Raw genomic sequence first — 27,560 nt, 5'->3', positions numbered from 1 at the left:
CTTATCTTTAGTTACTTCCCCTGTTTTTTCATCATACATTTTTCCTTTCTGATTGGGTGAATGGATGGGTCTCATCTCTTGCATTCAGTTAAAGCTGATGGATGGTGTCTGGTGGTCATTGTCACGAAGGGTCTTTATTCTGAAGTTTGCTTCTGCTTCAGCAGGATGGAGAGACTTCTGAGTTCATGACTGATGCTTGTGGCTCCAGGACTAGGGGGTAGTCAAAGCAGGATGACTGCAGTAGTGACCCGTGCAGGCCCCTTCTTTCACAGTTCACACACCTGTTTAATTGTGCTTTGATGTCTAATAATATCAAGTGTTTAAGATGGACATTAAAATAGATGTGTACTACATGCATAGAGCTGAGAGCTGCTTCATATTCTCTTAATTGTGTCTAGATGACACTTTCTTCTTCATTATGGTGGTCAGAGCTATTTAGTGCTTTCTAGGAAAAGATTCTAGCTGAGTGTGGTGGCTCATACCTGTAATCCCAGCTGCTTGGGAGGTTGAGGTTGGAGGATCATGAGTTCAAAGCCAGCCTCAGCAACTTAGGGAAGCCCTAAGCAACTGAGCAAGACCCTGTCTCTAAAAAAAATGTGCCCCTGGGTTCAATCCCCAGTACTGCAACCCACCCCCCAAAAAAGATTTTCTGTAGGGCTAGGATGAGAACGAATTATTAAAAAATCAAGGACTGGACTGGGGATTTGGCTCAAGCGGTAGTGTGCTCGCCCGGCATGCGCGGGGCGCTGGGTTTGATCCTCAGCACCACATAAAATAAAAATAAAGATGTTGTGTCCACCGAAAACTGAAAAATAAATATTAAAAAATTCTCTCTCTCTCTTTAAAAAAAAAATAAATAAAAAATCAAGGACTTATTTCTGTCTGCTACTGAAGAAGGATCCACTTCCCTCTTGAGGATTCACTCAGAAGCATGCTTCTTAGGTGATCAGCACTTCAGTCGTCTTTGACTCTAGTGCAGCCTCTCACCAAGGTCAGCCTCCAGCAGCGCAGGTGGGAAACCTGAGGAAAGGGAGAAATGCATGAGAAGCTGAATCAAAGTCCTTTCATGTTATGCATAAAATATTTTGTTCAGAGCCTCTTTATGTGTGTGTTTAAATTTTTTAAAAGAACAAATGAATCCTTGCAGATGGTAACAAATCCAGGCACAAAGAAGTTTCAGAATGAAAAGTGCTTTCCAGAAAGCACCCACCTCACTACCTCTGAATCCCTTTTTGCTGTTCCTGTTTTTAATTCTTGATGATTGTTTAAATTATCATCTGCTCCTGGAGTATGTCTTTATCAATAATGGGAAAACATTTTGAACTCTCATACTAGCTACTCACACAGTCCTCAGCTGTCCCTGGCTTGACACTGCTGCCTTCACTAGCTGAGCTGGGGTAGGTGCCTGTCTATAGCTGTGCCTGCTGAGCTTTTTTTTTTTTTTGCGGTGCTGGGGATTGAACCTGAGGCAAGACAGTGAATTCCAAGGGATTTAGAGCTTTGTGCTGGGTGACAAAGACTAAATATTTGTTTTTCAGTATGCTCTTTGTCCTTACCCTTTCATGTGTGATACCAACTCTCACTGGTTCCAGTCCTGCGCTTTCTGCCCTCATCTGGGGATTTTTTCCTCCGTAGTGCTGCTAGTCACCCTCTGGTGTACTCCTTTCTCATTCCTAGTATATTCTGTCTCCATTAGACCCCGAGTTGCTTGAGGTCAAGGGCCATGTTTGTCATGATCACTGTTTTCTAATATTGCCCAGAACCCAAACTGGCATGGTAGTGCCAGTGGATGACCAGTTTCAGCTAACAGTCCTGGAAGGCAAGGAGTCAGGTGTTGGACCACCGTAGAGAAAAGAGGAGGGTGTTTTCCTGGGTGCCAAAATCTGGCTAGCAGTTTATCTTTCCCAGGTTTGGTTCATTTCCTTGAGGAAGAGCTGGCAAGGGTTTTGCCAGGGGTAAGGGGTTGGTGTCGCCTCCACTCTTCGACCCGAGTGCCTTCCTCCCTCACCTGGACTTTCACTGCCTGGCTCCCTCCTGCCCAGATCTCTCCCATCTTGTGTTGTAGTGGTCCGTGGTTCTGTCGGACCTGGAGTCCCTTTAGGGCTGTCACCTGTCAGCCTGCTTCTGTTTGTATCTCCCCTTCTCGTCATACCCCACATTTCTTTCTGTGCTTTTTATGTGTTCATTCTAGTGGGCAGAGCTGCTGGAATGTCCAGCCAGCGTGGGTCTGGTCTTTGCCACCCTCAGAGTGAGAACAGGATCAGTGGTGGCCTCTGGGAGGGTGACGAGGACACTGTGAGCGCGAGGGTGCCGTGTGCTTGCCACGGCAGATACTAGTTGCCAGTGAAGCCTTCCCAGGGAGTGCCGAGCTCTCCTGCCAGCAGAGGTACGAGGGCTGTGCTGTGCTTGTTTGGCTTACTGATGATTTTATTTTTTTCCTTACTAGGGATTTGCGACAATTCTCGCCAAAGCAGTGACCTCCCTAGATCTGCCAGTGGCAGTTATTAATCTGAAAGAATATGATCCGGATGATCATCTGGTAGAAGAGGTTGGTAATCATCTTATTTTTTTTCTTGAACAAAAACTCAAATTTAATTGACCTCTTGATATGTGGGACAATTACAGTCTTCAGAGTAAATCTGATTTTTCATGTTAAGGAATTTCAGCCAGTTTAATTTTCAGCATGAATCAGAAGCGCTGAATGTGTAGTGTAGTGTGCTGATCCTGCCGTGGGGTGTAGCCTGTTCTTTGTTGGGGTGGATACTTCTGGGCTGAGGTAGGGGTGGGATAGCTTGAAATTTCCTCCTTCCCTTATATTTTTTTTTTAGTACTGAGGATTGAACTCAGGGGCACTCGACCACTGAGCCACGTGCCCAGCCCTATTTTGTATTTTATTTAGAGAGAGAATCTCACTGAGTTGCTTAGCGCCTTGCTGTTGCTGAGGCTAGCTTTGAACTTGCAATCCTGCCTCAGCCTCTTGAGTAGCTGGGATTACAGGTGTGTGCCATGGCACTGGTCTCAAAGGAAGTATCTTTAGTGTCCCACGTAGCTATGGTCAAGGCACAGAACAGCCGTAGACAGTATGTAACAAGTGAGTGCAGTTCCAATGAGAGTTTATTAAAAATCAGCAGCAAAAACCAGGCATGGAGTTACTGGTTCAGCTTCCTTAGGCCCGGGTGGGATGATCACTTGAGCCCAGGAGTCCTGGCAGGACTGGGCAATGCCATGAGACCTTGTCTCACAGTTGGCCAGCCCTTTGCTGGATAAATGTCTAGTTGTTACTCTGTCCATCCGTCTCCACAAGAAAATATTGGGGTGCAGATGAGCTTGGATATGCTATAAATTATTTGTGAAAACTTATTAGCCAACTTTGATCCTTAATTGTAAGTAAGAACATGTGACCAAAGTCTAACCTCATGACTTGGAACTCTGAAGAGACAGGCAGATGAGGTTCTGGGCTAGAAGGGCTGAGGCTTCTTTCCCAGGTAGGTGATGGAACCAAGTGTGGAGTTACTTTACATTTAAAAGTTGTTTTTTGCCAGATGAAGTGGTGCAGGCCTGTAATCCCAGTGACTCAGGAGGCTGAGGCAGGAGGTCTGCAAGTTCAAGGCCAGCCTTAGCAATTAGCGAAGCCCTAAGCAACTTAGTGAGACTGTTTCAAAATTGAGACGAAAAATCGACTGGGGATATAGCTCAGTGGTTAAATGCCTCTGGGTTCAATGCTCAGTACAAAAAAAAAAAAAAAGTTGTGTTTCAGGTGCTGGGTTATGGAACCCAGGTTGTGAGGAGTTATGTTGTATGACTTTTTCAAGTAGTTTTAGGAGACCTTTCTGTATTTTTTTCCTGACTGCCTGGGATTTTGTTTCCAATATGACAAAAAAAGATGATAGGAACTTATAGTCTAGAAGTAGGATAGAGCGTGGAGAAGCAGCCAGGAGACGGGTTGGAGCCAGGCGGGGTGTTGTTCCTGGCAAGGGGTCCTTTGGAAAATAAGTAGTGTCTATGAACGTGCCCCTTATCCTTAGAGGTTAGGTGACAGGAGTAACAGCCTTTTAGCAAAGGGTCTTCTTCACTGAGATTGTTTGTATCTTGAATATTCTTAGATAAGTTTTACCTTCAGTGTCCTTCTAAGTTCTCTATCTTGGTTAGATTGCTAGTAAGAGCGTCTGTGCCTTCCTGGTTGCGACGTATACTGATGGCAGACCCACGGAGAGTGCAGAGTGGTTCTGCAAATGGTTACAAGAGGCGTCCAGTGATTTTCGATTTGGCAGAACTTACCTGAAGGGTATGAGATACGCTGTGTTTGGCCTGGGGAATTCTGCCTACGCAAGCCACTTCAACAAGGTGGGTCTGTGTTAAATTACGGGTATAAATTATTTTTTCATTTTAAACAGGGACAGCAATAACTCATACATGTGTATGTGTACGTGACATAATCTACAAACTTTGGTATTTACAGTAAATTTCTTGAGTTATTCTTTGTGGTGGCGCTTGTCCCCTGACCACACCTTGATGTGTAGAAGGCTGTCAATAAATTTTTGTTGAATACAGTGTATCTCACACCGTCTGGTGTCTGGGGTAGACTGAGGGCCGTCAAGCCGAGCTGCCGGCTCCCTGGAGGCCATGTAGGTGAAGATTGTTGAGTCTTTGGACTTTCTCAGCTCCCTGTTCTGTTGTTGAATGATGTTTGTTGCCCAAGCTAACTCTTAAAACAGGTGAACTCATTAATTGTTAAAGGAAAATAGAGAATAAACATTCACTATCTTTTTTGTAGTAAAATATTAAGTTTTTTTTGTTTTATTTTCTTGGGTCTTTTTTGAAATGAAGTTAACTTGGTTCCTTTTTATTTGTATCCTGCTCATTGTACTTAAAGAAATCAAGCCACAGAGCCTCTGGCTTTTCATGTTCTGCAGGGTCACCAGAGCTCCTGGGTATCTGTCCCTCAGGGCCCTTGGCTGGTCTGTGGTGGGTGGAGTGTGTGGTGCTGGGCACTCAGCTTGCTTTAGTCCTGGTTTTCCTTCATTGTATCACAGTGTAGATTTTCCCTTGTATTTTCAAAGGCATTAGACTAAGAATGAGAAAGTTCGTGTATGTAAATATTCATGTAGCCTTGCCCCTTGGCAACCTAAGCTGACCTCTGTGCCTCAGCTTAACTGTTTCAGATCATAGGGAGTTTGTGAGATATGAGTCTTGCCAAATTGATTCTCTTTGTACTTTATTACTAACTGGGCTTTGGCCCCACAGGCTTTGTTACATTTTGGGAACTCATTTGCTTTGCTAATGAGTGTTTTGTTCTGACCATGATTTAGAGCAGCAGTTTTAATTTCATTTTTGTTATTAACACTTTGTCCACTGACAGGGTTTGTTTGTTTCTTTGTCAAAAAAAAAATTTCTCGCAGAGAATTAGAATATTACCTAAAGTGCAGCCTGGCTGGGTTGAGAGTAGCCTTTGAGGGCTTGCAGTTCCCTGTGCCTCAGCAGCCCCTGGCGAGAGCCCCGTGCAGCCCTGGGCTCTGGAGAGCAGTCTGAGGGCCTTTAGACTCCCACATGCCGTCTGGCTTATCTCTCTGTTCTTGCAGGTTGGCAAGAATGTTGATAAGTGGCTCTGGATGCTTGGTGCTCGTCGTGTGCTGGCCCGAGGAGATGGGGACTGTGATGCAGTTAGAAGCAAACATGGCAGCATCGAGGCCGACTTCAGAGCCTGGAAAACCAGGTTCATTTCCCGGTTGCAGGCTCTTCAGAAAGGAGAGACGTCCTGTGGGGGCAACTGCAGGAGAGGCAAGTGCGAATCCAAGCAGCATGGCACAGAGGATGAGGAGCCAGAGCCTCTCGCCCTGGCTGCCCAGCAGCCCAGGGACACTGAGGTATGTGGCCAGCCATCGCTCACTGCTTCCCTCCACGTCTGGAAATGCGAACGTCACCTCTGCCCCTGGAACCAGTTCATGGGCTTCTGGCTGGAAGGAAAGTCTCCCACTCATGCTGTATTTAGCCTGTAGTTCTGGATCTTTCCTGTATCTCCCCTTCCATCGCCACATTGCTTGAGATAGGTAGAGTCTTAACACATCTTGCAGGTTAGCAAACGGAGTCTCAGAGAAGTCAGATTGTCCCACCCGTCTTATTCCTCAGATCATGTTCCTTGCGACATAAATGATTCCATTGTCACCTAAGCAGAGGTTGCAAGTCCCGCTGGATTCACCTGTTTCTTCCCTCACTTTCTGAACGTTTCTGAGTGTCTCTTTGACACTCATGTCTACAGGCTGTGTCCGTGCTGTCCTCTCCACAGCTGTTTCTTTTGGCCACCTGGTCACTTGTGACGTTCAGAAGCTACTCAAGACCCTGACCCTGCTTGCCTTCGCTCTTCTTGGCCAAGTTGTGGTGTGAGTGGGCCCAGCTCCCTGGCTCAGCAGTGGCAGCCTTCATACCTCCACAGCCTTGGTTTCTCCCTTCTGTAGTCAGCTCTGTAATCCAGGTTCCTGTGACCCGTACTTGTGCCTCATGCCAGGGCTCCTACGTTAAAGTCTCTTGACCCCATTTGCTCTCAGCCATTTTTGTTGGAGAGTGGAAACGGCTTGCTTCTCTCTGTGGGCCTCCTTTGGACTTCATGCTCTGGTGAGCACCCTCACTTGCCTCACTGTTGGCCGCACTGCAAGCCAGCTTGTGCCTTTCCCATGCCCTGCATATCATGGCCACAGGCTCAGCCACGCACCCACCAGGCTCCCTCCCTTCCCCTGCGAGTTCTCCTCACCCTCCTAGAAGTCATCGCACAGCTCCTTTCCCCCACCACTTCTTCCATGTCTCTTGTGGAACCACCAGAGGGGAAGGAACCCGGTGAGGTCTTCCTACCCTGTGCCACCTTTGCCCTCTTTCCTGGTTCAGAAGACAAGTGTCTGGTCTGTGCTGTGGGGTCAGGGACTTGGTTCCTTTGCATATTGCATCTCTTCTTCCTGCATCTTCCTCTCTCTCTCTCTCTCTCTCCTAGGTTGTGCCTGTAAATAAGCAAACATACTCTGGAAGCATTAGTGTTTAAGCAACATAAAAAAGCAAATTTTCCCTTATTGCCCATCTTCAGTCACTGATCCATTTATCTGCCTTTTTTTTGAAAAAGAGCTTCTTTTTTTTTTTAAGGGCCTTTATTGTGTATATTTATTTACATGTGGTGCTGAGAATCGAACCCAGTGCCTTGCACATGCCAGGCAAGCGCTTCCGCTGAGCCTCCGCTCCACCTCCCATTTATCTGCCTTTTTTTCCAGCTAGTCTTTTTGCTTGAATTTGCTTATCCTTCCTTCAGTTCATGTTTTTTTTTTTGGTACCAGGGATTGAACTCAGGGGTACTCGACCTCTGAGCCACACCCCCAGCCCTATTTATATTTTATTTAGAGACAGGGTCTCACTGAGCTGCTTGTTAGCACCTTGTTGTTGCTGAGGCTGGCTTTGAACTCGCAATCCTCCTGCCTCAGCCTCCCCAGTTGTGGGGATTACAGGTGTGCGCCACCGCAAATTCACTCTAAATCTTTTTATTGAAGTAGAATTCATGTAACATAAAAATAACCTTTTTAAAGTAAACAGTTGAAAAGTGTTAGGCATATTCACAGTTGTGGATGACTGCCACTTACATCTGGTTCCAGAACTTTTTTGTCATCTTAAAGAAAACCCTTTGCCCTCAGGTAGTCCCCCCTGCTTCCCCCAGTTTGCCCTGTCTGCTTTCTGTCTGTGGACCGTGTGACCTGGAGAGTCATGTAAGTGTGGTCGTGCAGTGTGGGACCTTTGTGTCCTGGCTCCTCCACTTGCCTTCCCCAGGATCACCTGTGTGGACTGTCTCCGTTCTTATGGTCAGTACTCAGTGAGCGTGTGCCTGGCCTGTGCCATACCTCCTCGGCCTCTGTGTGCTGGCCTTGGGCCTGTTCCTGCCTTTGAGTGTGGTGAACCTTGCTGCCGCCAGCCTTCGTCCACACGCCTTCAGTTCCGTTGGTGTGTCCACAGGAGGCGCCCGGCTGGCAGTGCTGCCGCGTGACCTACAGAGCTGGTGCCCATTCCACATGTCCCCTGGCAGCGTGGGAGAGTGAGTTCTCACGTCTCCCGACACTTGTTTTCCACCTTCCCACTTTTCACCTGCCCTCCAAGTTGGTGTGCAGGGACGCCTGCTGTGGTTTGGGCTTGCGTTTCCCTTGTGACTGTGGATGTTGAGCTTTTTTCATGTGCTTATCGTCACTTATGTGACTTCTGTGACTTCCTTTGAGAAATGTGCATTCAACTCTTTACCCACTTTTTAATTGGGTCATTTGTCTTTTTGTTGTTGAGTGTGTAAGAGTTTTGATTTTATCCTGGGAAGACACACCTATCAGAATTGCAATTTGCAAATTCTCCATTTGATAGACTTCCTTTCTTGAGGTTCTTGCTGTTTATTTCCTTGCTGGTGCCTTATGGTCATGCTTTGTGAGGTCTGTCATGCCGTGTTGGCACCTGCACATGACTTCTGCTCAGTCTCCTTCACCAGGCCTTCCCTTCTCTTCCCTCCTCCCTCTCCTGGTCCACTTGCTCTACTCTGCTGATCTTGCTAGGTTTTCTTTTCACTCTTCTCAGTCACAAGGGAAACTTGGCCACACTGTATCGATGACTGAGCTGCAGTGTGATTGGAAACTGGGAACTGCTAGGCAGGCAGCATTGTTTTTGGAGGCTGTTTGGAGCTGCTTGCAATTGCATATGAATTCAGAGATCAACTTTATCCAGTTCTGAAAAACAGGTTGTTAGGATTTTGAAAGAGATTGAGTTGAATTTGTAATTTATGTTGGGCAGGCTGTCATCTGAGTAATTTGTGTTTCAGTCCATGAACACAGGGTATTTTCCATTTATTTAGGGAGCCTTTAACTTCTTTCAACAGTGTTTTGAATTTTCAGTGTATAAGCCTTTCACCTCCTTGGTTAATTTTTTCCCCTAGGTATTTTATCTCTTGAAATGCCCTTGAATTCTATCTCTAGTGATCAGAGAAGATACACAGAATACTTCCGAATTCAGAATTTTATCGAGACTTGTGTTTTGGTCTGATACGAGATCTGCCTGGAGAGTCCCATGTGAACTGGGAGTGTGTGGCCTGCTCTCTGTGGGTGGCAGTTCTGTGTGTGTGGTTCCCTGCCGCACAGTGCTGCACAGCCTATGCCCTTTTTCCTGTGTCACTGTCCCTGGTGGTCTGCAGTGCTGAGAAGGAAGGAACTCAGGACTGGGTGCTCTCGGGCATCGAGTGCCTCCCAGCGCTGCATCTTATTAACCTGCTGGTTCTTCTGGCTACTATTGAAAGTGCGGTGTTAATGTTTCCAGCTGTGGTAAAGCTGTGTGTTTCTCTTGTCAGTTCTGCCAAGTTTTGCTTCATCTGTTTTGGGTCTTCTTATGAGATGAAGCATCTGTGTGAATGATTGTTAGGTGTTCCTGATGGAATTAGTTATCAACTCTTGTTAATATACAGTGGCCTTCGTTTCTTGTATTTGACTTTGTCTGATAGTCACCTCCCATCTCTTTTGGTCAATATTTGCATAGATTGTATTTTTTCCGTTTTTTTCACTCTTAACCTTTTGTGTCTGTGGAACTGAAGCTGGTCTCTTGCACATAACATAGAGTTGGTTCATGCCTTTTTTGTTTTCCTTTTTTCTCCTTCCATTCTGGGTATTTTTGCTTTTTAACTGGAGGGTTTAATTCATTTTCATTTTAAGTAATTACTTGTAAGGAAACACTTCTGTCATTTTTCACGTTTTCTGTGTGTTACATATTTTTGTTTCTCATTCTTTTCCATTATTGCCTTCTTTTGTAGTGTTTTTTTTTTTTAATTAAAAAAATTTTTTTGTGGTGCTGCGGATTGAACCCAGGGCCTTGTACATGCTAGGCAAGCATTCTGCCAACTCAGCTCTATCCCCAACCCCTTCATTTGTGTTTATTTAATTTTTTTTCTGGCATGTTATTTTGATTCCTTTCTTGGCAATTGTTGAGCTTTTTGGATGTCTAGACTCCTGTCTTTTTTCAAATTTGGTAAGTTTTCAATGTTTATTTCTCTATATATTCTTTGTCTTTCTATTCCCTTTCTTCTGGGACTCCCTGACATGTGTGTTTGTTCTCTTGATGGCACCCTACAGGTGTCTTAGGCTCTGTTTCAGCTGATCTGTCCTCACATTTGCGGATTCTTTTGTTTGTTCACATCTCTTACTGAAACATTCCAGTGAATTTTTCAGTTCAAGTTTTGTACTTTTCAGCTCAGGAATTTGTTTTGTTTGAATAGTTTCTATGTTTGCGTTACTATTCTCTATTTGTTAAAACATTGTTCTACGTCTTTTATCTCTTTGAGTATATTAAGACAAGTTGACTTTAAGTCTTAATAAAATTCAATCTGTGCTTCCTCAGGGACAATGTCTGTCTGTTTTTTGGTACTGTAACAGAGTACTTGAGACTGGGTAATTTATTAGAAACAGAAGTTCTCCAACAGTTCTGGAGACTGGAAGGTCCAAAATCAAGCTGGTATGTGGGGTCTAGTGAAGGCCTTCTTGCTGACCCGTAGTGGTAGAAGGTGGAAGGGGACAGAGTGAGTCCATTCTCACAGTCTTTTTGTAGTGGCATTGATCTGAATACCCCAAAGGTCCCGCCTCCCAACAGGGTTGCATCTGAATCAAGTTTTCAGCACAGACGTTTTTGAGAAAACACATTCAAACATAGCAGAGAGTTTCTGTTAATGTCCCCTGTAAAGGGGCCTTGGTTTTTTTTTTTTTTTTTGCATTTATAATTTTTTTGTTGTTTAAAAGTAGAACTTTTGGACATTCTGATGTATTAACTGTGGAAATCAGATTCTTTCTCTGTTAAGGATTTGGTTTCGTAATTTATTTCTAATTGGTGTGAAGGGTTTGGCCTCTCAATTGTGGATTTTGGCTCTGGTCTTCACTGGCCTCCCTGCAGTGAGTCCTGACTCTTCTCTGTCTGCGTCCTGAGTAGCTGTCAGCGTCTCCAAAGTTCAGCCCAGTCTCAGCTCCTCCCTTACCTTCTGGGATTCCCTGTGTGGTTCATGTGTGGTATCTGGATTTCTCATATTTTTGTCAACTCAGTGGTGCGTTTGAAATTGTGTCTAAAAAATACCATGTTATTCAGAGTGAGTGTTTTCTATGGACACTGGTTTGAGGTGTGTGATCTGCCCTGTGGCTGGCTCTCACCCATTGACGCGGCCTTCTCGCCCTCTTGGTAATCATCCTTCGTCATTTTACTGGAGTCCGGCAGCATTTGGCAGAGGCCCTCCTTGGAATCCCTCTCTTCTCGATTTTCATTGTGTGGTCCTCAGGGTTTTCTTCCCGTTTTACTGGAGGCCGTCTTCCTCCATCCATTCTCTGAGTGTGGGAATGACCCGGGGCTGGGTGCTGGGTGTCCTCCTCGACAGTCTCTCCCAGGTGGTGTTGTGCAGTGTCAGGGCTCAGACACAGTCTGTAGACAGTCTCTCCCAGGTGGTGTTGTGCAGTGTCAGGGCTCAGACACAGTCTGTAGACAGTCTGTCCCAGGTGGTGTCGTGCAGTGTCAGGGCTGAGACACAGTCTGCAGACAGTCTGTCCCAGGTGGTGTCGTGCAGTCTCAGGGCTCAGACACAGTCTGTAGACACAGTTTGCAGACAGTCTCTCCCAGGTGGTGTCGTACAGTGTTAGGGCTCAGACGCAGTCTGCAGACCTGTCATCCCACATCTGTGTCATCTCTTAGGGCTGTCCTGAATGCTGTTCTTGCATGTGCTGTTCCTCACTAGAAGTTGTGCTCACCTGTCTAAGACACTCACACTGCACAGGTCCAGCACGGAGCTTTCATTTCCATGCTTCCTGTCTGTTCCGTCCTAGTGTTTGCTCTCTCAGCAGACAAAACACTCTCTCAGTTGCTTTAAAAGGAAGCCTAAGAGCCCTGCTCGACTCCTGCCTTTCCTTCATTCTGTATTTAATTTCTGAGAGAGTCGGGTTGTCTCTGTGTAAAACAAGGGTCAGCAAACCTTTGTAGAGGACCAACTGGTGTTCTCAGCTTAGTGTGCCATGTGGTGTGCACTGTCACTCTGCCGTTGATCAGAAAAGCAGCCGTAGATGATGTGAAAGTGATCGTGTTGAGGCTGGGCTGGGTGCTGGCTCAGTTGGCCTGTGGTCGTAGTGACTTCTGACCCACTCTTGCTCACATCCATCCATTTCCCTCCATCGCTACTGCTCACCTGCAAGTGCAAGCCACATTTCTTGACTAGACTGTCAGAGGTCTTCTCTCCTTCCTGTCTTCTTCCCATTTGTTCTTTACCAACACTTAGGGTTGTCTTAAAAGTAGAACTCAGAAGCTTTACCTGATCTCCTAGTGCTGTGTTAATCAGAGCCGCCATTCCTTGCCTGACCGCAGCACCTGTTCTGACTTGGGAGTTGCCTCACTCTCATCCTGCTGTTCTGTGCCTTCCTGACCAGTCCAGTCACACTGGTCTCCTTGGTGGTCTGAGTCTGTGCTGCACCCCAGGTGAGTTTGAATACCCAGTCTTCTGTTCTCCTGTTCCTCTCTGACTCAGGCCAGCATCTTCTCTTCCTAGAGTACTGCAGTGCTTTCTTCCTGGTTATTCCTGTCCACGGTCCTGTCTCCTTTAGATTATCTTCTGTGTTCCCAGACTGCAGTGCAAATCTGTTATTTCTCTGTTTAAATCATTTTAGAAGCTTCCTCTTCTTCCAGGATGTGTAAGATCCATGTGGTCTGAGCACACCTTCCTCCCTCTTTTAGTTAAGTTTTTTGTTTCTATGTCCAGAAGATGTGACAAGAATAACGGAGAGGAGGAAAAATTCATTTGGTCAGTGTCAGAGTTTCGGTCCATAGTTGGCCAGCCTTGCAGCTCTGAGCCTGAGGTGAGGCAGGACACCAGGTGGAAGGGCATGGAAGGGGGAAGAGTCAGGCTGTGGCCAAGGGAGCAGAGAGAGCTCCACTTGCCAGGGACCCAGAGGCACCCCCAGTGACCCGGCCTGCCCACAGTCACCACCCAGTTAATTCATGTCAGTGTATGTATTAATCCACTGACTAGACTAGGTTACAGCTCTCACCCCGAACATTCCTGCTTGTCTTACACATGAGCTTTTGGGGGACATCTCATATCTACCACAGCACTCCCCCTGTTCACCTCTAACAGCTTTTCACTTGTCTTCCCTGGCCAGGCCAGTTTATCATCCCTAACATCTGGCCCAGGCGCCATCTTGTTCAGGCCGCCGCTCATGGATTCCGAGCCAAACTGTGTGGTTCTGTATTCCCGGGTTCTTTCCTTAAAGCTTTACCACTTCATAGTGTGTGTCCTTGTGGTGCTTTAACTGGATCAGAGCCTTTGAAGAGGAGGGGAATGTGTTAATATGTTTTCTAGCTCTCATGCCTCACATGAACTGTGTTTACTGTTCATGGAAGAGAACTTTTAAGCTTTCCCAAGGTCGCAGAGCCAAGTTAATGGTGGGTGTGATTCAATTTTTACGTGGCAATGACCTGGGTTCCCTTGGGAGGTAGTAAATTCTTGGCCTAATAATTTCTGCTTGAAACTCTGAGGCTTTTAAGAATATATAGAGGAGTGTCTACTGCCAGATTTTTTTATTTTTATTTTTTTAAAAGCCTCGGGTAACATAGCCATGGTGGTTCCTTTTTTTTTTTTTAATTTATTCTTAAGTTTTAGGTGGACACAATATCTTTATTTTACATTTATGTGGTGCTGAGGGTGGAACCCAGTGCCCTGTGCATGCTAGGCAAGCGCTCCACCACTGAGCCACAATCCCAGCCTCACGGTGATTCCTACATTTTTGTGTAGCAGCTTTAGTGTTAAAAGAGTGGCACAGCTGCTGGCTTGGATGGAGCGTGCACATCCTGAAGTCCAGAAGTGTTTCTGTTGGACCTTTACAGAAAGTGTTCACTGACCTATGGTTTAGGATAAGATAAGGGATGGATGAGGAGATCCCCGGTGTCTTGCTTGTGTCTAAGATTCTGAAATCCACTGGACAGGAGAGAGAGAGGAACGTGGGGTCATGGGCAGTACTGATCTTCATCACCCCGGATAACTGCAGCGGGACAGCGTGCATGTGGGTCTGTGTGTTCCAATGGTGGCTGGGAAGCACTGTACCAGAGCTGGCAGAATGATGAGTTGTTAGCAAGTGTGTCACAGATGCCACTCTTGTCTGCATTCTTGAGAGTTTGTGCATGAACTGGGAGATGAGGTGGCCTTCACCTGAAGAAGTTTTTCTGTTGAAGTTGGGGAGAGGTGAGTTGAAGATGTCTTTTCCCCCTGTGGGTGCTGGAGCTGGAACTCAGGGAGCTCAACTTATAGGCACTCGACCACTGAACTGCTCGTGTTATAGGTGGGCACTCCACTACTGAGCTGTTTGTGTTATAGGCAGGCACTGGACCACTGAGCAGCTCATGTTATAGGTAGGCACTTGACCACTGAGCTGCGCGTGTTATAGGCAGGCACTGGACCACTGACATGCTCAAGTTATAGGCAGGCACTGACCACTGAGCTGCTCAAGTTATAGGCAGGCACTGTACCACTGAGCTGCTCGTGTTATAGGCGGGCACTGGACCACTGAGCTGCTCGTGTTATAGGCGGGCACTGGACCACTGAGCTGCTCGTGTTATAGGCGGGTACTGGACCACTGAGCTGCTCGTGTTATAGGCGGGCACTGGACCACTGAGCTGCTCATGTTATAGGCAGGCACTCGACTCAGTTCCTGACCCTCCCTTCAGGTACAGCCCCTAGCCCAGTGCTGCTCTGCCAGAGCACAGGATCTGAGGAACGTGGTTCCTTGTCGTATAGGCACCATAGAACACGTAAACTAAGAAGGCTGTGACCTCAGTAGGAGTGATGATCTCCTGGGACACCATTGTGTATGGTCTGCTATTGGCTGTCATTTTGTGGTGCCTGGCTGTGTTTTGTCACATGGAAGAAAGGCAAAGATGACTGCCTGTCCCTTTATTGACAACACAGAAGGCAGACCAGTGAGCCGGCCACATGCTGCTTCTGCAGTATCAGGCTTGGTTTTAAATGGGAGGCATTGAGGGTGCCCATGGCAGCATCACCTGGGACTGAATGTGGAGCCACTTGGCAGAAGAGCTGTTTTGTGCCACGTGACTGTGGTGTCTCTGCTGTGGTCTGGAGCATTCTGACCAGCACACAAAGGTTGGCAGCCTCGTTTCTTCCAGCTTTAAAATGGTCCTTGAGTTATAGAGTACCTGCTGTTTACTTCATTTCCTAGCACCTGTTCATCCTGCATTCTGCCTTCACATCTCCCTGGAGAAAGGGGTGAGGCTGTGCCTGTGCTTGCCCCTCACGAGCCTCTTCAGCCTCCCTCTCCTCACTGGTAGGAGGCCTGAGTCGGTGTGAATTCCATGCATCTGTTCAGAGCATGTGGAGAGCACTGTGTGCTGGGCGCACAGTAGGTGCTCAGCGTGTTTCTTTTTTCTTTTTGGGGCTACTGGGGATTCGAATCCTATCAACAAAGGTTTCCTTGTAGGGGTGCCACGTTCCCTCTACTTTCTTTGGCTTGCATTGGTGGTGCCGGGGATGGAATCCGGGGCTTATGTGTTGCTGGCCAGCTCCCCAGCACCAGCCAGCCCACGTCCAGCTGCCGTCTCACCCGCTGCTGCTCACCCTGGTCGTGTGGGAGGGCAGGTGGGCCATCAGTTGTTCTTGTGTGGTGTCCTTTACAGGACTCAGTCTGATGCCAAAGACAGGATTTTTTTTAAAAATAATAATTTAAAGATGGTGATATTATCATTGGAGGGAGTGTGAGAGAAATTGCCTGTTATTTTGAACAGTGTATCCCTTACCTCTTTTTTTTAAAAAATATTTATTTTTTAAAAAAAAGAGTAGTTGGACACATTACCTTCATTTTATTTATTTATATGTGGTGCTGAGGATTGAACCCAGGGCCTCCCATGTGCCAGGCAAGCGCTCTGCCGTTGAGCCCCAGCCCCAGTCCCCCTTACCTCTTCTTAAACAAAGTATTTCTCTTCCAGGAGGAAGAGCCTTGTGAGAGCAGCAGTGAGGAAGAGTATGGTGCTGGCGAACATCAGGGCCGGAATTCTGTTGTTGATGTTGAGGATCTTGGAAAAGTGATGGATCTCGTGAATAAAGAAAAGGTATTGTTCTTTTGGGAAGTGCTCACTGATCCTGCCGGCAGCTGATCTCCAGTGTTCTGTTTTTCACGTGGTCCATCAGAGCTCACAGTGAGAGTCTTCGTTCTCTGGTTTCTGTCTTGATAGTTTGACAATTTTTTTTTTTGTCGCATGCAGGAGTTTTGTGGAACTTGTTTCTTCCCGGCCCTGTAAAAATAGACTCCTAGGAGGATAAGCGGGGGGTGGGAGGAGGACAGAGGAGAAGGTGGACGGTGGATTGGGTGGGCCTCGCTGTCTGAGGGTTTGTGTGGACTCTGCTCAAGTCTGCTATGTTCTGTACAGGCCAAGAGGTGCGGGGCTCTCGTCTGGCAGCCTGGGCTGCAGCCTTGATATCAGCATGGGGGGGGCTCTAGGAAGACGGAAAGTGCTGGAATGGGCTGGGAGTGCTTAGGGGTGGGTGAGAGTGTGTAATCTATTAGGGTTTATGTGGATTCTAATCATCTGCAATTTAAATAATATATACAAACCTAAAGACTAGTGTAAGTTTTGAAAAATGAGAGTAAACTGCAAATACATCAGATCTGTAAGCCTTGGAACAAAGAAGATGGAAAGCTTTTAAAATCTGAGAAAACCAGGGAAAAACCTATACAAAATCAAGTGACAGTTCAGTAAGGCAGCAGGATGTAACGTGAAAGAGTTAATAAGCTTTGTATTTCTATGTTATAGCCCATGAGAACCTGTTGTGAAAGAAATGCTGCATATAAAATAGCCACATAAAAATATAATCACCTAGGACTTGATTTAGAAAGAAACACCCTAAGCCTGTATTTTAAAGCTTAATATATTCATGAAAGTATCAAAGTGGACTTGATAAAGAGAAAGACATACCTTGTTTTAGGTAGGGTAAAGATGTTGTTTCTTTTAAATTACACATAAATTCAGTGCACCAACGAACATGCAAGAATTGTTAGGAAAACCTTGGCAGAAGTAGTAATAAGAAGGACTGACCTTACCAGAAATAAGTAGGCAATTCTCAGAAGTTCTGCCAGCAGATTCGAAGGTAGGAAGAGATGCTCAAGTGCACCCACGGCAAGGGAAGGGCAGGTGAAAACCACACTGGCCTGTGTTTATCATCTACCAAGTAGCACAGTTCCAGAGTGGGACAGCACCCCCACCTGTCCAGTACTTGTACCTTGCAGACGCGAGTCCAGAATGGCTAGGGCATTGCTTCAGAGTCACAGGGGTACCAACCCAGGATCTGTTGATTCAGGCTTGTGCTTTGCTGTGAAGACGCAGTGTCACCAGTACAGACCGCATCTGACCAGGTGGTGCAGTGCAGCCTGTTGGCAAATAGCCTATCAGGCACTGTTCCAAACAAACCGCTCTGCCCACCCCTGGGACACTGCTGAGCACCTGGGGAGGTGATGGGATGGGTCCATGTGAATCAGTGTGATTTCCAGGCCATGTAGGGTTTGCAGTGGAGGCTGAGATGGACTTGGGATTTTAACAACAGCTATTTATTGTATATCTGGAAACATGGTTTGAACGTGTTCAGGTGGGTGTGTGTGTATGTGTGCATATAAATAGTATTTTCTAGCTGTGTTCTCGGAAAAGATTTTTATGTTCACAATCAACTCTTGCAGCTCAGTTCAGTTCTACACAAACTACCTGGGTTGGTGTTACACGCCCATGCTTAGGGCAGTGTCCTGCCTAGACTGTCCCCACTTCAGGGCGCAGTAGATGAACCCTGAAACAGCTCGTTGAACAACTAATCACCAAACACTGGTGGACACTGCCAGAGGGATATGGGAAACAACTTGAGGGTTCCCCTTAGGCCAAGTTTGAGAAATTTGAGATTCAAAAAGATCAATGAACTAAGGGTTGTGTTACATCCAGTCTAAAATATCAATCCTTGTGCGACTCACAGGAGAGGTGTGGAGGTTTCTAGATGATACAGAATGCATGATGGAGTTGAAAAATTACCTGTTTTCAGTCTCCAGTAAATAATTGATTTAAGCAAGGATTTGGGCAAAAGGTCTTTGCAGAACAGATATAAACATATATTTCTTTTTTTTTTTTTTAAAGCAAGTTTTTTTTACACAATACCTTTGTTTGTTTATTTATTTTTATGTGGTGTTGAGGATCGAACCCAGGGCCTCGCGCATGCTGGGCGAGTGCTCTACCGCTGAGCCACAGCCCCAGACCCATAAATATATATTTCCAAATGTCATCCCAAAGAGTAACCTCCTGGAAATGATAGAAGTAACTGGATGAGTAGAATCCCTCTCAGATTATTTTCTAATTAGAAAGGGAAAGTGTACCTTATTAATGGACAGATCAGGTGATTCCCACATATATCTAGCAATCAAATTTATCCTCCTCCTTAATGGAACAATCTGACCTATGTCCTGTTGTGGTTTAGGTGTGAGCTGTCTCCCTAGGATTCTTGCAGGACTGCCGGAGTGTGACACACCTGGCTTGCCAGACTCTAACCAGTCTGTGCATCCTACCTTGCAATGACTGGGTGGTAACTGGGCAGGTGGGGCATGGCTGGAGGAAGTGGGTCACTGGCGCTGTCCTTTACTAAGCCCAGTGAGCCCCGTGGTGTTCCCCTCACTTTCCTGTGCGTCCCTGCTTTAGGGGTACTTACTTTTTCATATTTCATGTGAGGAAGTTGACTTTCAGAGTCAGCAAGCAGCTTGCCAGACTCAGGCAGAGTGTGTCAGGTGCCCTGGTGGCTTGTGTGGTGGGAGCGCATATTTCTGGAGCCAGGACCTGGTGTGTGGATGCTCCTCTGACTGGATGTGGCCTCCTAGTGGCGCAGGTCCGGCCAGGCCGCGGGGGCCTTCTGCTGACTGAGCCCTCCTGGTCTGCGATGGTCTGTCCACTGCACTGGATTTCATTCTTTTTACTTTCAACAGAGAGAAGAGGAGCAGCAGGAAGAGAAAGGTCTGTTCGGGAGCAGAGGGAAGAAGGAAGGCGGTGAAGGGAGAGCCATGCTCACGCCTGTTCTCCGTGAGGCCCTTACCAAGCAAGGTGGAACCCCGGGGCTGTCACAGGCTATGCTCAAGCACCCAGCTTGATGCCCAGGGGAGGGGGCACAAAGCAGGGCTCACCAAGCGGGAGGACACAGCCTCCTTCTGGTCAGCTCAGCAGCTGGTCGTGAGGAGCTGCCGGGGCAGCCCTTATTTCTAGGGCTCACTATTGTGCTGGTGGCGGGGAGCGGCACTTCTCTGGGCAGCGTTCGCGCTGTCAGTGGCTCACGTGTGCACATGGACTTCCTCACCAGCCACTGGTGTTAAGGGAGGGTCATGTGGTACGGCATTGAGCTAGTGAGAAGTGTTTTTGGTAAAAGGGTCACAGTTGGGGTTTTGCGTTCATACCTTGTTGACTTATAACCATGGTTTCTTGTAGAAGAAGAGTAGTGAATTGGGAGTCTAGAGATTGACCTTCCTCCCTGTCCTTTGCATCCCTCATATCTATGAAGGGCCTTTGATGTGGCAGTTCTGGTAACGCAGAGAAACAGGAGACAGCATCTCCTTCAGGGGACCATCAGTCTGGGAGAGGGTGCAGGCCAATATTTATATGATTTAAATAATTTTATTGCACTAGACTATTTCCACTTAGGCGTTTTGTGGTAGATTACAACTGCTGTTGTGCTTTTTGTGTTCTGCTTTCCTGTTCTTGAACTTCCTTTTTCTGTTTTCCAATTTTTTTTAGATTGTTTCCTTGTGACCTGTGTGTCTCGCGCCTGTTGGCTTGTCAGCTTTAGCACTTTGTCATTTGGTGGTTGCTCAGGGTTGGACACCATACCTTTTTATCACATTGGTGTATCCTTGACGGTAAAGGTTGAGCACCATAATCTGAAAGTTTGAAATGCAAAGTCTGAAACATTTTGAGCCACCTGTGTGGTGCCACAAATGGGAAACCACACCTGACCAGTGATGGGTCTCTGTCCAAAGGCAGGGGCACTTACAGTGCTGTGTAGATTACCCTCAGGCTGTGTGTGCAAGGTGTTTACCAAACATGCACGAGTTTCATTTTTACACTTGGATCTCATCCCTGACGTATCAATGTACATGAAAATATTCCAGAATCTAAAAAAATATGAAATCCAGAACATTTCTGGTCCAAGTATTGTGGTTAAAGAATATTTCGCTGTGTCACCCATTTGGTGTGTGGGGTGCCCTTACCACAGTGAGCTCTGTCTCCCTTCCGGACCTCTGTGCAGTGGTCATTGTGCTCTCCATTTCACACGACATCGTATTGCATTCAAGCTGTTGCTTATCTATGAAGGATTTACATAATTTGAAAGACTCTTGAGTTGGGAGTGTGGCTCAGTGGCAGAGCATTTGCCCATTGCGTGTGAGTCCTTGGGCTTGATCCCCAGTATCACCCATCAAGAAAAATAAAGAGGGGCTGGGGTGTGGCTCATGGGTAGAGTGCTTGCCTAGCATGTGTGAGGCACTGGGTTCGATTCTCAGCACCACATATAAATAAATAAAGGTCCACTAGCACCTAACAAAGTATTTGAAAAAAAGAGAGAGAAAGAAAAAAGACTGAATTAAATATTCTTTTTTTTTTTTTTTTTTTTAAGATAGAGTGAGAGAGGGAGGGAGGGAGAGAGAGAGAGAGAGAATTTTTAATATTTATTTTTTAGTTTTCGGCGGACACAACATCTTTGTTTGTATGTGGTGCTGAGGATCGAACCCGGGCCGCACGCATGCCAGGCGAGCGCGCTACCGCTTGAGCCACATCCCCAGCCCTGAATTAAATATTCTGAAAAAAGAATTTTTTAATTTTACTCATATAGATACCATACTCTTTAGGTCTGTGATCTGTCTGATATCTTTTCCATTCTTCCTGAAGAAATTCTTTTCTTTTTTAATGGTGGAGGATCACTCCCGGGCTTCATGCATGCTAAGTGTGGGCTCTGTCCCGGGCTGCACCCCAACCCAGAGAGAGGGTATCCTAAATCTGCTGCCTGTTTCCTTGATTTCCTTCTTTTCCGTTAGTGCTGGGGATTGTACCCGCCTCACTCAGGCTGGCTCCTGAGAGCAACTGTGCTTGTCTCTGGAGTCACTGACTTTTGTTGCCTAATGTTTCATATCCTAAAAACTGTGGTTCTTATATTTTGCCCACTTTTTGGTGTTTCCAGTGGAATAGTAAATCCTCTGTTGTTCAGTCCTGGCTGGGACCAGAATTCTGTACTTTGAGTTTTAGCATCTATGTACAGTTGGCTCATCTTGGCATTGTGGTTTATGAGATTTCTTTGTCCTGTAATTTGCACATTTTTAAACCTAAAAGTAGAATTGTATAGAATATTGTGTATCTCGGGAATGAGAGAGTTAAATAACTAATAAATTAGAGCATGATTTTTATGCTAGTAGCATTAACAACATAGTGTAGGAATCGAAGAGCGGACCTAAAGTTTTCCTTGGTAGTCTTTTAAATGCTAATTCTACACCAGAGATTACTTATTCAGTTGGACTTAGTTCCAGTCCTCAAGTCAACAGCAGTGCTTGGCTTATGTGCAAGGTTTATGATCAAGCCCTGTGAACATGGCCCCTAGAGACTGTGGGTGCCACGAGTAACCAGCCCTGATGGCTTCTGCTTCACCCAGACACTCTCTCTCCATTGGCCTTATTTGTCTGCAAGTCTCTCTGTGCCAGAGATTCAAGGCGACTGAGGCTTGCTCTCAAAGCGTCTGAGAAACTGCTGAATGAATTCTGAAATCAGAGTGTTCTGCTGTTTGCCCTTCTAGCTGTTTAAAAAGGAAAGAAATCCATGCTTTCCATGTCTTATGTGGCTCAGCAGTTCTATACCTTTTTTGGGGGGGAGCTGGGGATTGAACCCAGGGGTACTCTACCACTGAGCCACATCCCCAGCCCTATTTTTTTGTAACTGCTTTTATTTTTTAAATACATGACAGTGGAATGCATCACAATTCTTATTACACATATAGAATACAGTTTTTCATATCTCTGTATATAAAGTATGTTCACACCAATTCATGTCTTCATATATGTACTTTACATAACGATGTCCATCACATTCCTCCATCATTGCTACCCCCCTGCTCCCTCCCTTCCCCTCCCACCCCTCTGCCCTATCTAGAATTTGCCAATTCCTCCCATGCTGCCGCTCCCTACCCCACTATGGGTCAGTCACCTTATATTGGAGAAAACATTTGCCATTTGTTTTTGTGGGATTGGCTAACTTCACTTAGCATTTCTTCTCCAACACCATCCATTTACCTGCAGATGTCATGATTTTGCTCTCTTTTATTGCTGAGTAATATTTCATTGTGTATGTATGCCACATTTTTAATCTATTCATGTACTGAAGGCCCAGTCCTATTTTGCATTTTATTTAGAGACAGGGTCTCACTGAGTTGCTTAGGGCCTTGCTAAGTTGCTGAGGCTGGCTTTGAACTCAGTATCCTCCTGCCTCAGCCTCTCGAGCCGCTGGTATTACAGGCGTGCACTGCTGCACCTGGCTTGCTCAGCAGTTTTAAATGTAAGTTTGCGGAGGTACTGAGAATGCACACTTGGTTGCAGTTCCTAGAATTTGGGGCAGTGTTTCTTTGTTTCAATCTCCATTGACAATCTGGTTCTTCATTTTTCCCTCAGATTGCGGATGATCGCCTCCTGGGTCGTTCATGGGAAGCATAATCTTCCTTTGGCTTTAGGCCGTGGTGGGTGGTCCTTTCCGCCTTGCTCCCTGGGTCCTCAGGGAGTCTCTGCTTCCCAGGTCCTCAGGGAGTGTGTTCTGTAGTTGTTGGGAGCAGTCTCCATGTGTGTTGTGGGTCAAGTTTGTTTATTGTGTGGTCAGAGATTTTAGAGCTGTACTGAGTTTGGCCTGTGAGATCTGTTAGGTACTGAGAGTTTAAAACCTTTGTGAATTTGGATTAGTTTGTTGTTTCTTTGAGTGTGTCATTAAATGCATATACATTTAAAATTATTTATTTATCTTCTCAATTTGGCAAATTAAACCTTTAATATTTTCTGTTTGCTAAATTTGAATATCACCTTTGACTTTGGATGAGCTCAATCTGTGTTTCTTGCTTTTCCATTCAGGTTATCAGTTGATTGGGAGCCATTCTGGGGTGAAACTTTGCAGGTGGACAAAGGTATTGTATTTGTTTTAGTTCAAATATTATTTCTATCATATGCAGCTTTTATATGTATGTTATATGCAGTGAGTGTACTATTTATAAGTATAGTTTATAGTTAATAAGACGAACAGACTTTTGGATGAAAGTTTTAAAATAAATTTTGCAAATGTTGGTAGACGTAGGACCCATGTCCACCATCCCAGTGAAGATAGAAGTTATTCTGCTCACCCCAGTGGATTTCTTTGTGCCCGTTTCTGCTCCGTGCTGCTGCCTCCCCTCCGTCACCGGGGGCTGTGCTTTTGCTGCTGTTAGGTTTGCCTTGCTCACGTTCCTGTGGCTGTGGCACCAGGTCCTGTGTTGTCTCCCATGAGTGGCTTTAAGGCCAGTGGCTGTTCCCAAGGGACGTCTGTAGTATAGAACCCCTGGTACACTCACTTCTGCTGCTCGGTCGTAGCCACTGTATTTTATCTATTGACAGATATTTGGTCTCTTTCCACAGTTTTTTATCTATTGACGGATATTTGGTCTCTTTCCGGTTTTTGGCTATCACAAATAAAATGATTGTGAACATTCCTTGTTCTTTTGAAACCTTGGTGAAAAACATGATTTGTTAGGAAAAGTTAACACTACTACGGAGAGGCCGGGTGGAGGGTTGCTTGAGCCTATGAGTTCAGGTCCAGCTGGGCAATGCAGTGGGACCCATGTCAAGAAACAGAAGATGTGGTCCTGCCGTTCTGGATGGGCACTGCCTCTACCCTCCTTCTCTGTGCCTGCGGGTCAGGGTCCCCGGCTCCCTGGCAGTCTTTTGGTGGCCCTCTTGTGCCTGACAGGAGACACCCCTTGTCTTCTCCTCTGGCCTGTCTCCTGGTTGCCCCAGGCTGCAGTTGAGCTTTGCCAGAACCCACAACCTTTATGCTCCTCCAACGGAGCACCTCCGTTGGTCCCTGTCGTTTCCAGGGCGTCGCATGTCGTCCATGTGCTCTCTTGCGTCCTTTGTGTGCTCTCTGCTCCATAGCCTGTTGCTGTGACTCGTGGACGTCCAAGAAACTCTTCCCATTGTGTTTTTTTTTTTTTTTTTAACTTTCTAATCCTCTACCTTTATCCTAAGGTACACGAATGTTCCAGCAGATGACACCTCTGTCACCTTCTGTTATCCCTTCCACTTTTGTGACAGTATACTAAAGCTTGTTAATTAATTACATACTTCTCATATCCCAAATTCGTTTTTTGCATTCCAGTGATTTTTAGTAATATCAGATTCAAATGCTTTCTGTTCATAGCCAGTATTTTGTAACGTTCTTTTTACTACTGCTAGTTCAAGTTTACAGGTAATACAATATCACATACATAACTTAAAAAAATGGAGTTTTGCTCAAGATAAATGTAGAGGAGGAGGCCGTCTTCTGCTTAGTGCCTGGGGCCTCTTGCAGAACATGCCTGTACCACTGCACCAGGGGGCGCAGTGGAGCGCCAGCTGCTTGCCTGGGCTCCTAACAGAGAAGTCTGGGCCCGGGAGGTGTGAGGAGACAGGTGCCGTTTTACATGAGAGGGAGAAGGACAGCAGCTTGTGGGTGTGTGGGGGGAGAAGCAGGGATGACCCCAGCCGAGGCACGAGGGTAAGCTGACAGAGTGTATCACGAGAAAATGGGGAATGGGTTGTCCTGGCAGACAAACCAGGTCTCACTTTAAACTGGAACAGACATTTTTCCCGCAGTGCCACTGGGGGTTAGTGATGAGATGTCACAGAAAAGAGGTCTGTCTCCAAACCCCACGTCCTGTTGAGACCTGCATTCAGCCTCAGTTTCTAGCAAGGCTTGGAGATCCCATCCTTCAAGCAGCAAATGGGGTAAAGGGAGTGGTCAAGGGAAATTCTGTGGCCAACCTCTGGTGACAGTCTGTCTCCCTGTAAAATCTTAAAATGACAGGCAGCTCTAAGACAGCTTGAACACATAGCCATCACAAGGTAGGCTTTTCATCCTTGGGCTGTCAAGTCGTTTACAGTCTACACAGTGGCAGTGACTATCCTTGGAACAGGTTCATCAGGGAGAACCCTGTGCCCACGTGTTTAGGCAGTGCTCAGGTCAGCCTTGGAAGCGCAGTATGTCTAGGCCTCTTCTCGGAGGCCTGCGGTGGCTCCCACCCCTCCTGCTCAGCACCTGGGATCTGTAGGGCTCCTTGCTGTCCGCACTCCACCCTTGGTCTTTGCTTGTTAGTTTAGAAGTGTTGCTTGGGCAAAACCTTGCTTTTCTCTCATCTCCCCGTCTGTTCCATGAGCAGGTATCTCCTCCCACACACAGAGTCTGACTGCTTTTCTCCACTGACGCTGCTGCACCTTGGTTTGGATCACCTGCGTACATCCCCACACCACCTCGCTCTACTCAGTCTCTCTGCTCTACTCCTAGGCTCCTGCGCAGTCTGACCACTGCACAGCAGCCAGATGGAGGCCATGTCGCGTGATCACTCAGAGCCATAGGGTTCCTGCCAGGCCCTGTGTGCTGTGGTCTCCCGTTGCTCCTGGGGCATACCAGGGGTGACCCCATCAGAGAGCCCTGCCCTGGCCTCGGCCAGGCAGCAGCCTCCCCACCCACCAGGAGCCACCCCTTTGTCCTTGGTCCCAGCACTTGGCCTTTAGACCTTGCAGCACTTAGAGCTGCTCTCCTCCTCGTTCATTGCCTGTCCCCATCTCTCTCACTTCCTCTTCTCAGCGTAAGGGTTTTGTTTTATGTCGCACACTCAGAGTCCTGGCATGTAACAGTTGCCCAGTGAAGTTCCTTGGGGGACAAATGATAGAAGGAAGCCCTGAACCCAAGGAATATCCTGTTTAGTATGGTTCTACGCACTTTTGAGGTCTTTTCCCTGCTCTTACATCCACACCTCATGTGCTGTAGCTTTTCTTGGGGGGGTTCCTTCTGCTGCTCATGCTGGCCCATTCCTTCATCTTAATTTTCTCCTCCCCATTCCAGTCTCCACCCGACCAAATCCTCATCTGTATCAGTGAGGAAAACAGAAACTCCCTGGGTGTATTTTAGTAAGAACAATGAGGTGAATTAAGTAAATGCTTGCAAAACGCCTGACAGGCCGGGAGGAGTGGAGGTCAGGGCGAACTGCTTCTGACTCCAGGATGCTGCTTCGAGGGATCCAAGCTGTGCCCATCAGCTGCCTGGTGTCTGCCTTGGGGAGTCCTCCAGCCGTAGCATCTGCCGTAGGTGCCCCTTGTTTATTGGTAGAGTCTACATGAGCAGGCTTTGGGCGAGGGAGTCTGCAAGGGTTTGGGTCTTCCCATTCCTGCCTGAGGGAGGTGGAGGCTGGGCTTCAGCAGACAGTAGCCAGTATAGTCTGCTCTGGACCTCAGTACCCACGCCTGCCCTTCAGCCTCACCTGTACAGTAGTCTAGACAGTATGTGGGCCTCTGCCCTCTCTGGTGCAGGTGTCTTTGTAAGGAAGAAGGTGTTCAGGCTCCTCCTGAAGTGTCTTAATAGCCTGCGCTTTAGCTGACTGCCATGGACACACCTGAAATAAGGCAGGGCAGAGAGGAGGGAGCACTGAAGGCTGGGGAAGGCCTGCCAGGGTGCCACTGTCATCCCCTCACGCCACACCGTCGCTTGGTCATCACTGGCCCTTGTGGTATCCTTCCCTGCTGGTCAGGCGGTGCTCTGTCTGCCAGGGGAGGTGAGCTGCCAGGGGCCCCTGCTCCCATCCCTCTCCACGATAGCTCCTGTTCTAGGAGTACTGAGGTGCTGCAGTGGCTTTGTTTTCTGTTGACTTTATTTTCCACAGGATCCCTGCAGTCGGCACACCAGCTCTTTGGACTCTTGGTCTGTGGCATTTGGCACTGCACAGAGCCAGGCGATGGTGCTTCTGTCTGGAGAGTCCATGATTTTCCTCACTTGAGAGCTGAGGAGCCACCTGGCAGAGGGCACAGGACCCAGGTCAGAGAGCCCGGCAGGCAGCCAGGCAGCGTCCTCATGCTGCCTCCTCTGGAGGTGACGTGGGCAGTGCTGGGTGCACAGCAGGTGCATGTGGCAGCTGAGGAGCCCCAAGTTGGCCAATAGTACCAGGGCCCCGGATGGGCTGCCAAGAGATCTGAGGCTGAACCATGCTCCTGGGGCTGCCCAGGGAGACCTCCGCTTCTCAGGTGCTCATCACCAGCAGTGCGCCTCTGTCTCTCAGGACTCTGCTCAGCGGCTGCTGGCTGGACATGCACTGTCCTCTCTGGAGGGCCCGCCCCATGCCTGTCGCTACAGGAAGAGAATTTGTGGTTAGATTTTAGAAGTGGCAACATTGTTAGCGTAGCTTCTTTGTCCTGTTGTATGACTAGCATCCCAAGGAACCTGGCTTCCTGCCC

The 27,560-nt window shown here is 47.0% G+C and overlaps 1 protein-coding gene across 6 annotated transcripts in view; it reads left to right on the top strand.

Annotated features, from left to right (window-relative positions):
- Tyw1b (tRNA-yW synthesizing protein 1 homolog B) overlaps positions 1-27,560 on the top strand; it is a 175,401-nt gene that overhangs the window by 2,679 nt on the left and 145,162 nt on the right. For 4 of the 6 annotated variants that reach the window (XM_046456021.2, XM_046456019.2, XM_046456018.2 and 1 more), the window contains exons 4-9: positions 2,447-2,548; positions 4,150-4,344; positions 5,580-5,864; positions 16,000-16,122; positions 19,020-19,134; positions 23,178-23,230. In XM_046456021.2, coding sequence (XP_046311977.1) covers positions 2,447-2,548; positions 4,150-4,344; positions 5,580-5,864; positions 16,000-16,122; positions 19,020-19,134; positions 23,178-23,230 — 873 coding nt within the window. Of the gene's footprint in view, positions 1-2,446; positions 2,549-4,149; positions 4,345-5,579; positions 5,865-15,999; positions 16,123-19,019; positions 19,135-23,177; positions 23,231-27,560 lie in introns of those variants that run through there. The other 2 variants (XM_058583040.1, XM_058583041.1) reach the window with 2 other exon arrangements.

This window comes from Marmota monax, unplaced genomic scaffold (assembly GCF_021218885.2).
Source record: "Marmota monax isolate L192 unplaced genomic scaffold, Marmota_monax_Labrador192_F-V1.1 WCK01_AAM20220418_F8-fsc00235, whole genome shotgun sequence".
NCBI classification, from domain to species: Eukaryota; Metazoa; Chordata; class Mammalia; order Rodentia; family Sciuridae; genus Marmota; species Marmota monax.
The sequence above is the reverse complement of the archived record's forward strand: the minus strand, read 5'-3'. Positions and strand labels throughout refer to the sequence as shown.